Source organism: Hetaerina americana, unplaced genomic scaffold (genome assembly GCF_022747635.1).
Source record: "Hetaerina americana unplaced genomic scaffold, ioHetAmer1.1.p SCAF_307, whole genome shotgun sequence".
Lineage (NCBI taxonomy): Eukaryota > Metazoa > Arthropoda > Insecta > Odonata > Calopterygidae > Hetaerina > Hetaerina americana.
The window spans coordinates 97,501-109,792 of NW_027286883.1; the positions used below are offsets into that span (position 1 = coordinate 97,501).

Sequence of the window (12,292 nt, forward strand, 5' to 3'; positions counted from 1 at the left end):
CAAGTGCCCAGCTGTTGAGTTGTTTACCTTGTGGTTTCGGCTGTTTTAAATTAATTTTAATACAATTACAAGTAATTTGTGACATATTGCATTAATATTTTAAAAAAAATTGTCTAGTAAATCATTCGGAATATTCTAAAACGTTCATAATGTGCGATAACGCCGAATTTGAAGTGTGCAGATTGTGTTTAAATAGTCGTGGACTGTTGCTCAATGTTTTCGGCGAGAATAGCAAATTACAAATCTTGCTGGAAAAGACTATAGAGGATTTAATAGATGTTAAAGTAAGTTGTCTGTGCAGAGGGTCTTTGAAATTATGTTTGTAAAAAATTTAATATGAGTCAGAAGGTGGTGTTTATATGTCCCGTATATGTTCTATAAAAGTATAGTGATATTTAGGCCAGCGGAATATCAGTTAATGAAATATTTTATTAGGTTGTGCAGGATGCAAATTATCCCTGGTTGGTGTGTTCTGCCTGCATGGAGAAACTGACTGAATTTCGGGTATTTAAGCGTCGATGTGGCGAGTGTTTGTCTGTTTTCAATGATCGCATCCACAAGGGATCCAATTGTGCAACGAAGGACTGGATAACCAATCGAGAAGAGGTTAGTTGTATTCATTAAATTGAACTATGTTAACAACGAGTGCTATAGTCCTACTGCGAAAACGAATCTGGAGAAAAAGAATTTTGTCGTCACCAAGGTCATTATGATCAATGCCAGTTATTTTTAAGTGTCGCGAAAATTCCCAATCCTACAAACGGGCAAAATGAAAGCATTTTCAATTTTAAATCCTCGGAAAATTTGCCATGTGAGATAATTCTCTTTTTATTTAAATGTTAAAAATATGCAAGTACATTGCAAAAAACGTATTCATTAAATTGAACCATGTCAACAACGAATACATCTTTGGGCTAGAAGGAATCTTTTGTTGCATCTTCAGAGAAGATACAACGAAATATATTTTAAAATGTTTTCTTGACCATAATTAGTAATCTTACTGATACCCTTCTGAGTCACAACGGAACCATTTTCCACGTATTTGATTGCCTTTTTTGGTGCCTAAACCAAGTTTGGTGATGACTATCCCCTGTCTCTTTCCTGCAGAACTGAATTTCTTTCTCCCTGCAGACATTAGTTTTACCTTAATAATAGTCTCCCTCCTCATCACCATCTCTTCCAATTGCCTTTTATTGCATTTATCTCTGCAGTCACTAACAAGGGTTTCCATGTAGTAACACACACCCTATGTGATCTTCTATTTCTGTCTTCTATGTGATGGTATATTCTATCAATTTAGTCCTCCTTATGATTGCTCAGAGGCATGTAGACCTGAGCAATAATCAAGTCCAACCGTTCTCTGTACTTCTACCAATGATATTCGATCAGTTGCTAGGTCTGTGTTTATGAGGTTTATATTGTCTTTTTCATTCAATATTGTTTATACCCTGATATCAAGTGTCCCTATTTGGTAGTGCCAGGGTCCGTCTAGGACATATCCTCATACCATAGGTTTTTCCAAAGAATTAAAAAGGGTTTAACAAAATGTTATCAAAGCAGAATGTTTATTCTTTTTCTGAATGGGATTAGGAGGAGCTATAAGTAGCAGATTGAGGTGTGGTAGTCAGGTGATTTAGAGTGAAATACTAACTGGGAGACTTGGGTATTATTCCTATACATACCTCTCTAGTCACTTTATACCATACACTTAAGCATTCTGAATCTTAACTCGGTACCAGATGTCATCCTGGGAAACTTTTGGTGGCACAGGAAAAGAATTAATCTTCCTCCAATTATTAATAAGCTGCTAATGGTTGGATTTCATATAATGCCATGTAATGGTTAGGATTGAGCTAACTCCATCATTAACTGCCAAATGCAGTTTCATATTGATTGCAGCATGAATGGTTTAAAAGGAGGAAAGTGATGTCCGGATCCATGATGACAAAGGCATATGTAGGTGGACAAGGTGCGTAGAGGCTAGAAGGGGATATGGTTTGTGATAAATCGTGCAAATTATGGGCATTGGGTAGTGCTGTAGCATCTCATAATCATTCGGCTTGAACAGCAGCAATTGATAAGTTTGCCAATTATACCGTGGACACTTGGAAGAATTGGATTACTGCTAATAATTACAACAAGGTATAGATTAATTATTTCTATAGGTGATGGAATTGAGAAATTATGCAATGCAGTCAAAACAAATGCTGTTTCATAAAGTTTTTTTCCTAATTATCTTAAAGTGACAATGTTTGTTACTGCTGCTCTAGTATATGCTTAGCTGGAAAGATTTATTACCCTTATTGGTTATCATTGCTGTAAATGTTTATCATCTGCCATTATGATATTATAACCTTTGTATGCTTTGCAGTTTCTCACCGAGAACAGGAAAGATATTGATGAGGATGTAATCGCCTATGACACTGTTGACAGTAGTGCTGTGAAGGTCCAAGATGGCATGATTGTTGTAAAAGAAGAGGCTGACACTTCAAGTGGATGCTCTGCTGCTCCAGAAAAGGATGTAGAACGGCCAATGGTTGCATCAATTCAGGAAGGTGAAAGTCATTGGTGCAGCAATGTTGAAGCAAGGAATTTGGTGAGTGTATACATGTATTATTGTATGTGTGTATGTGTATGTATAATAATGTTATGTGCACAATTAAACATCTGCATATTGAATCCAGTCTTTTTTGTGGTAAAAATTTCCTGTTTATTTTTAGCAAACCCCTCTTTTATCTTGACGGTTTTACTTTGTTATTCTTTTATTCCACTTTACCTTGTTTGACCATTAGGGACTTCAGTTCCTGTTCTTCTGCTTATGATAATTATTAGGAGAAAATAAACACTTCCATTAGTCATTATATTACTATGAAACCACATTGACATTTCTGCATCTGTAATGCTTGTCTTGCAGGACCCATTGGAAGATGGAAATTTTTTTTTACCCTTAAATGAAGAAGTGGATATTAAGGAAGAGTGTTATGTTACTGAGGAGGACAAATGCCTGGGAAAGGATCTGTTGCAGGAACAAGGTAAGGAGGCCTCATGACTATTAGTTTTTCACTTTTCTTCAGGCAAATCCCTTTGACTACCCTCAGTGTTTCCTATTCAGTGATGTCGAACTTTTGCTGGGTACACACACCATTATATGTGCAGAAACAAAACTAAAAGATATTTGTTATTTTTGCTTATTTGTAAAAGCCATAACAGAGCCTTTGATAACTGTTTGTTCACTTTGTTATCATTAATTGTGATAGAAGAGAAATTTATTTGTCAAGGTATAGTCTGCAAAAATGCCAATTTTTAGGTGCTTTGGACTAATGCCATTGGATGAGGAGCACTATGAATTCATCAGTATGAATTATCAGTATGAGTAGCCTCCTATGGCTTTATCTCAGCAGTTCACTCTCTCACTCTACCAGTAGCACTTTCTTGTTTGTTTTTCTTTCTGTCCTCTCCACCTTATTCTCCAAACCTTCATTTGAAAAACAATCAAATCCTTCATATCCTCTTGTTTTAATGACTGTTTTCAAGCCATACAGAGCCATAGCTGAATAATCTAGCAAAAAAAATATTAAAAAGGTTTTAATTCAGATGATGCATGTTTGATATATATTCATTCCCTACCACATACCCTTGGTTGGTACCAGGAGATTCCATGTACCAGGGAGACAGATCATTCCTTAGAGATCTCCAGCCTATCCTCAAACTTGATAATTCTTCCCCTTGTGCCCCTTGTGAACTTTCAAATGCCCCACCAACGTATCACATTTCCTTAAACAATCCCATCCTTATAATCTCAATCTCTTCTGATAACCACTCCAGGCGCCTGTAGTGTAATTAGATGCAAAACATTTGCTTTAAAAACCAAAATTTCATCCCTATCTTACCCACTTTTTAGCTCTCTCCCACCAATTCCGTACTCATCATGCACCTACAGTAATGTAATTTATCTTCTGAATCGCCAACTATGCCATTCCCTATAACATTTGACAGTCTGTCATACCCCTCAATGTTAGAATCAATAATCACATTGTGCCTCATGCTAGTCATTTACACTGATTATGATGTTTCCAAACCTATATTATACTTTTCTGCATATATACAGGGTCGCACCCAAAAGTGGTAGGACTGATTATTTTACAAGAATTTTATTGACGATATACTTACATCGACTTAATAATCTTCAAAGTATGCTCCTTGAGCTACTACACACTTAGTATATAATGTTGCTCCCATTCCCTGTACGCCCGCTGGAAATTTTCTTTGGGGATGCCGTTGATGACCCTTGTCGAAGCCTCTTGAACAGCCTTTATTGAGGCAAAATGTCATCCCTTGAGCTGTCTTTTCATCAGGGGGAAGAGGAAGAAGTCCGGTGGTGGCAGATTGGGAGAATAGGGTGGGTGTGGCAACGTGGCAACTCTGTATTTGGCCAGGAGCTGTCGGTCGACTCTCAGAATTTTCGGCACCATCTTGGTGCACACCTTGTGCATGGCCAAATCCTGTGATATAATGCATTGGATGTTGGATGCAGACAGACCCAACTGGTCTGCAATTTCCTCACTGGTTAAGTGTCGGTCTCTGTTCAGCAGTGTCCTCACTCTGTCCACATTTGTGTTAGTTCTTGCCGTCGACGACCGTCTGGAGCGATGGTCGTCTTCAACGAGCTCCCTACCCTCTTTAAACAACTTGTGCCACTCAAATACTGTGGAACGGCTTAAGGCAGTGTCCCCATAAGCCTGCTTGATCATATCAAGGGTCTCAGTTGCGGTCTCCCCGAGTTTCGCACGAAACTTCACGAAATAACATTGCTCTAAATTCAGATTCATTTTGTTTTTCAATGCGGAGAAAAAAAACTTGCTTCACTAAAAATGGTGTCCTCACTCAACAACAGCCCACAGGCAACTGAGGTTAGTGTCGGTTTGTTGCTAAGAGCCTCCACCTTATCCTGGCAGGCAGACCCCCCTTCACCACTCCGTTCACGCCAGAGAAAATCAGTCCTACCACTTTTGGGTGCAACCCTGTATAACTGACAAACATAGAAAAATACTTACATCATAACAGTTCCACCCATATCAAAACAAATGCTCCATTACTTAATACCTGTCCGAAGAATTTACAATATCTGCAATGACCCTGACTACCTAGATAGTTCCTTTCAAATCTACATTATGCTCTTTTCAAAATGATTTCTCTTCAACAAATCCTCTGAATTACAAATAATAATTGATATTCCATATGTAATCAATACTTCTAATGACAAATGTTTAATGGATGTGATTTTCAATATAGCAGATCCATATACACCCCCCTCGGCATCCAGCACCTTCTATATTTTCCCCTCCGTTCTAAAATCCACCACCTGATTCTTCCTTTTGAACCCCCATTCATACCTTTCCCTTCCATCCAGCATTCTCAGACACTTCTGTTAAAATCTTTTCCTTAGTTCCTTCCATCTCTCCCTTAAAAAGATGTCTTGCAACTTCTTTTTACATACAGGAGAGATATATATGTACCTATATGCATGTAGCTAAGCAATAAATACATAAATATAAATATATATTATACAGTAAGTAGATGCACATATATACTATACATGTATACTATACATATATACATGCAGCTTAGAGGTCAAGATGCTATCTGTATGACATATTATTATTATTATTAGGTAAACTACTGGTTAAGGTAGGTTTTTGGATCGACAAAATTACTATTTCAACAATTGGTAACCCCCAGAAAAACACAACACCTCACTCTACATCAGGTCCCTTTTCATCTCTGAGTTCTTTCTTCCTCCCTTCATCCTGTCTAACAAACCCTATCCTGTTCCTTCCCTTTCCTTGTTTGCCTAATATTCTCCCCTCTATTACAGTCTTCAACATCCCACTGCTGGCAACACCCTCTTTATCCACTTTTCCTGCCTCCAAAGGACTTCTCCCAACAAACTCCTCTCTTTGCCCACCGTACCAAGTACTTCCTCATTTGTTTTCTTCTCTGTCCATTTCACCTTCTCCATTCTTCTCCACACCCACATTTCAAAAGCCTCCAATCTACGTCTATCCTCCTGCTTCAATGACCACATATCCGCGACATACATAGCTATGCTCCATATCAAAGTTTTTACAAGTCTTTTTTTAACATCCTTACTCAATGTCCCTGTCATCAACTCCCTCCTTCTTGTGAAAGCCTCTTTGCCTAGCGCAATTCTTCGCCTTATGTCCCTACTACTTTGACCGTGTTGGTCCAAAACACTTCCCAGATACGAAAACTGTTTTACCTGCTCTAGTTTTTGCCCTCCTATTTTAATGTTTAGCTTAGCCTTTTTCTTTCTAGAAAATCGCATAACCTTTGTTTTATTAATATTGATTTTCATCCCATACCTGTGGCACTGAATTTCATATTCATTAAGCAATGCTTGCAGCCCCTTGGCTGACTGACAAATTAAAGCTTGGTCATCAGCAAACCTAACTGATTTTATGAATTCCCCACCCACTTTCATTCCTACCTCCAGTTCTTCCCATGCCTCCTTGATCATTTCCCGTATGTACAGGTTGAACAGCAACGGTGGTAATGGGCAACCCTGCCTTACACCTCTTCCTAACACTGCCCAACCGGACTTCCGGTTCCCCACTCGCACCTGAGCAGTCTGAGACATGTACAGGTTGCGGATTAGCCTCCTTTCCCTCCAATCTATTCCTATTTTCTGCAATATAAAATCATCATATGAGACAAATGCATGATGACATACAAATATCCATTGTAAACACTTGACTGGACACTGAAAGATCTGCACAATGACTCAAGATGCTTTGGTAATGCAATGATTTTACTGTCTGGCAATTTCCACCAAACCCTGCCAGTCATTACAAGATTGACTGTTACAGATGGAATAAACACCTCATCTCAAAACATCTTACCTGTGGTGCTTTAAGAAGAAGCTTTAACTGACAAAAAACATGGGAGTTGTATTGATGAATGATCCACCTGCTACAGATTTCTCCAAGCAACTTTTGTCTATCATTAATGGCCACGTTCCTGTTGAAGAATTGAACAGATTGATTTAATATCCTCAGAGTGTTTTCAATTTATTTTCACCAAAAGATGATCTCATCAGCAAACTGTTCCCAATCATCATTGATAGGCTCAAAAATCACAAATAATTGATTTTGCAAGCAGTTTTGGTGGCCAAAAACAGTGATGGGGATGACTTAAACTTTGTATTTCAGAATGAAATCATAGGTACTATGCATTCATTAATATCTATTGACTGTGTGGAGGAAGTCACCAATTATCCATCTGAATATTTAAACTCCTGAGATGTGCGTGGCTTACCAACCATGTTTGTTTCTTCTGGAGGCACACTCCTCCTCTAAACCTTTTCAACCAACTGACCAACTCAGGCCTCGTCCCACCTATATATCCACCTGGTACCCAAATCTGAGGCCAAGCGGGCATAGGGAGGTAGAATGGTCCAAGAGGGACAGTCGGCCAGATTTTGGTCCGAGGGAATGTACCTCCAGGTCACATTTTGTGGACGTTCTTTTATTAAAGTAACAAATAAGTACATCAAATCATTACATGAGAATATTTTGCCTTTACCCCTATTTAGGGAGGTGTTCACGGCTTGATTATCACAAAACATTATAATGTTCGTATCCAGGTTGGCCAAAACCTAGCTAGCCACGTAGTGTTGTGCCTTGCCATATCCTGTATCAGGAAGAGTGGTAGTTTTAAAATATAAGTTATCTACACAATATATCCATGAGCTTTAAGGATATCTTTCTGCCTTATTTTCTTAACAACGTTTATGATATACTTGATTCAGCATAGTGCATGATTGGTTAGACTCAGTTGCATCCGCGCGGTACGGATATTTATGCCTAAGTATTTGATTGTAATTGATGGCACCAGGGAACTTTTCTTTAAATTTAAAGTGATGCCTAGGTCAAACCGGATAAACTTCACAATTTCCTGTACCAAATGTGTTTGGTGGTCATTTAACAGCGCCAACCAATCATCAAGATAGGCTATCATTATGATTTCAAATTTCGTGTACAATTGGTGGCCTACTGCCCTCATCCACCTTTGCATTATTGCTGGGGCCAGCGGTTGTTGCTGGCTAGCCAGAATTTGCCAGAAGGCATCCTTTAAATCAAGTTTAAGTAATTTTGTATGAATAAGGATCGCCTCCAAGGCTTGGGCCTCTGACTGGGGGATGAATTTAGGTGTTCTAATGTATGCAGTCCAGGGTGAAAGATCCTGGATGATCTGCTTTCCCCCGCCTGCCTTGGGGATTGTCACTAATGGAAATGCAGACATTGCTTTTCCCATCGTTAATATGTCATGATTTACGAGGGTAAGGTGATATACCAATCGATACCTGGTGTAGATCTTGTGGGTAAGAACATGAAGGGCACCCTCTCCGGTCATGCAAATTGATGCCAACAGCACCCGGTGTTCCCAGGCAGTCACGCATCCAAGTACTATCCGGGCCCGACGATGCTTAACTTCAGTGATCGGAAAAGAACCAATGTATTCATCGTGGTATGGTCGTTGGTACTAAATTTATAGCTGAAAGGTGGCTTGATACTGCAAAACCTAAACCAATTATAAATATGCAATAGAATGGGAATGAAAAAATTGTATGATAAAAGAGATTCATATACCTTTACTCAAAGGAAAATTCAAAGATAAAGAAATTCTTATTCCAAGGATTTCCATGATTCCAAACTGATATGCCCTTTAGGTTAAAACAAATTCAATTTCAAATTCATGTTCTATTCGGGATGACAAATAGCAAAGCATCAGGCCAATCATTGACTATTTGTGGTATGAATCTAGAGAACTCTGGTTTTTATCATGGTTAATTATATGTGGCAGGTTCACATATTGGCAAACTATCGGCTTTATTTGTTCTTGGACCCGATAAGAAAACAAAAAACATTCCATATAAGAAGGTTTTTGGTGCAAAAAAATAAACCCAAATGTTTAAATGTATAGATCAAATAAATGTCTTCCTGACAAGCTATTGTTATACATATTTTTACAGTTTTATTGAGTATTTTTCCTTATATTATTATGATAAGTGAAGTACAGGGTCGTACCCAAAAGTGGTAGGACTGATTTTTTTAACAAGAATTTTACTGACGATATACTTACATCGACTTAATAATCTTCAAAGTATGCTCCTTGAGCTGCCACACACTTAGTATAACGTTGCTCCTATTCCCTGTACGCCCGCTGGAAATTTTCTTTGGGGATGCCGTTGATGACCCTCGCCGAAGCCTCTTGAACGGCCTTTATTGAGCCAAAACGTCACCCCTTGAGCTGTCTCACAAGCGCGCCCTGGCTCTCATTTTTGGCACCAACTTGGCTGACACCTTGCGCATGGCCAAATCCTGTGAAATAATGCATTGGACGTTGAATGCAGACACAGACCCAACTGGTCTGCAAATTCTTCACTGGTTAAGCGTCGGTCTGTGTTCAGCAGTGTCCTCACTCTTTCCACATTTGTGTCGGTTCTTGCCGTCGATGGTCATCTGGAGCAATGGTCGTCTTCAACACTCTTTGAACAATTTGTGCCACTCAAATACTGTAGAACGGCTTAAGGCAGTGTCCCCATAAGCCTGCTTAATCATATCGAGGGTCTTAGTTACTATCTTCCTGAGTTTTGCACAAAACTTCACGGAATAACGTTGCTCTAAATTCAGATTCATTTTGTTTTTTGATGCGGACAACAAACTTGCTTCACTAAAAACAGTGTCCTCACTCAACGACAGCCCGCAGGCGACTGAGGTTGGTGTTGGTCTGTTGCTAAGAGCCTCCTCCACCTTACTCTGCCTGGCAGACCCCCCTCAACCAGTTTGCGCCAGAGAAAATCAGTCCTACCACTTTTGGGAGGGACTCTGTATTTAAATTGGTACATCCATTCTTGATTTATAAACTGTTTACCTAAACTGTTGGGTTCAAATCCCGGCGGTGTTGAATATTTTTCAGAGGTATCTCGATCCCTACTTGAGGTGCTTTGTGGAGGGTACTTTGAGTGAGTAAGCCGTCCGTCGGATGGGACGTTAAACTGCGGACCTCTTGGCGCCTTTCGTAAAGAGTAGGCTAATGCCGACGCCGGGTTTCTCTCCACCCTACATCCTTTCCTGTCCATCCCCTATGGCGCAAATGACCTTAGCTGTCGGTCGCCTCCCCTCAAAACTACTACTACAACCCCTAAACTGTTTAATAATTATTTCATTATATGGGTAGCTGGTATATGTATATACTATAGTTATTCCGGGAACCTTTTGATCAAGGTAGTATGTTGGTCGTGGTAGTCCAGTGGGTAGAGCATTGGACTGCTGACCAGAGGGTCCGGGGTTCGATTTCCAGGTAAGGCACTATGGGCACCTGCAGCTCCACCCAAGCTAAAGTGATTTTTTAGGGTACCAGATCTTCCTGGGAAACCATAACCAGCACAGGAAAAGAAACTGGCCCCTCTACCCTGATGTGTGAATTTTCACATGCCGTATAGGGCTTAGTACCAGGTGATGTGATCTCTACCATCACCTTCTAAACCAACCTTAGGGTTGATTACTGTGTTTATGATTTACATATATATATATATATATTTATATATATAATTATATATATATATATATATATATATATATATATATATAATTATTTATATATATATATATATTTATATATATATGTATATGTATATATTCATTGACAACTCTTTCAGATGGTGATACAGGCCAGGATGCTGTGGGAAATATTTATCACAAATGTCAATTTTGCAATAAAAGATTTGCACAAAAAGAGATCCTTGAAGTTCACACCATGCTTCTGCATCCTATAAAGGTGGAGAAAATCAGAAGTGGCCATGATAAAGCTGAGATCTTGGTAAGTTTATTTTTTAATGTTTTGTGCATAATTAGCCACTGAATCTTGTTGTATTCAAAATGAAACTTTTATGTCCTGATTTGAGTAATTCCCTTTCCCCTACCATGACTTTTTTCACTTTGTTGTTTATTTACTTTTCATTCAGCTTCTCAGTGTCTATTGTGGACTTCAGTTCTATTCTTCTGTTAGCAATAGTAGTGAAGAGAATATAAATACTTCCATGAATCATTATAATTATCAATCATCAGGCCTGAATAACGTTCAAGTCTGTCAGTTCTTTAAACTTATGCTGATATCAATGAATTAGTGTCTAGGTCTATATTAACTATGCTTTTATCAACTTTTCGATTCAATGTTATTTCCATCATGATAGCCAATTCCACTATTACTAAGGGTTTAATTCTTTACAGCAATTATAAATAACAGTTGGAGATGTGTTACAATGATTAGAAATTGGAAAGTACTACCTTGATCAAAAAGTTCCCGGAATAGCCACCGTGTGGCGCTCCCATCGTTCCGATTTGAGTTCTGTTTTTTTTTGTTAAATTGGTACATCTGTTGTTGATATTCCCTTTAAATCTTAGTGTCATAACTTGACATTTGCAAAAGTTACGTAGCCAAGAATACATCTATCTCTGTGTGTGTTGGCGATTTTTTACAATTGCAGAAATGGATTTAAATTTGCAACAACGAACTTGTATTAAATTTTGCGTAAAAAACGGATTTAGTGGCGCACGGACGTTGGAAATGTTGGAAAAGTGTTTCGGCAACGATTCTCTAAAAAAAACGGTCGTTTACCAGTGGCACGAGCGGTTCAGAAGTGGTCGTGAGTCAATCGAAGATGATGAACGCAGTGGCAGACCATCGACATCGAAAGTCGGTGAAAAAATTGATAAAGTAAAAGAAATGTTGGTCAATAACCGCAAATTAACCATCAGAGAAATAGCGGAGGACTTGAACATTGCCTATGGATCCGCCCAAGACATTGTGGTTAATGATTTGGGTTTCCGTCGTGTAGCAGCAAAGTTGGTGCCAAAAGACCTCAATTTCATGCAAAAAAGAGACCGTGTTGACGTCGCAAAAGACATGATTTGCGAGGCTGAATCAGATCCCACATTCATCAAAAGGATCATTACTGGAGACGAGACGTGGGTTTATGAGTACGACACGCAATCCAGACATCAGGCAAGTGAATGGCGTTCACCAAATGAGCCGAGACCAAAAAAACCACGTCGTTTTCAGTCAAAAAAGAAGGCAATGCTGACGGTTTTCATGGATTACAACGGTGTAGTGCATCATGAATTTTTGCCAGAAGGCCAGACAGTAAACAGAGTATTATTCGGGCGTTATGAGACGTTTTCATGAAGCAATTCGCCGAAAGAGACCAGAA

General features: G+C 38.9%; 1 protein-coding gene and 1 pseudogene across 1 annotated transcript in view; one reads left to right on the plus strand and one right to left on the minus strand.

Annotated features, from left to right (window-relative positions):
• Nucleotides 1–455: 455 nt before the first annotated feature.
• LOC139691226 (zinc finger protein 665-like) overlaps nt 456–12,292 on the plus strand; it is a 41,688-nt gene continuing 29,851 nt past the window's right edge. The window contains exons 1-4 of the mRNA XM_071588972.1: nt 456–606; nt 2,372–2,596; nt 2,915–3,032; nt 10,742–10,902. Coding sequence (XP_071445073.1) covers nt 481–606; nt 2,372–2,596; nt 2,915–3,032; nt 10,742–10,902 — 630 coding nt within the window. The 5' untranslated portion in view covers nt 456–480. The remainder of the gene's footprint in view (nt 607–2,371; nt 2,597–2,914; nt 3,033–10,741; nt 10,903–12,292) is intronic.
• Nucleotides 8,443–8,561, minus strand: LOC139691230 (5S ribosomal RNA; annotated as a pseudogene).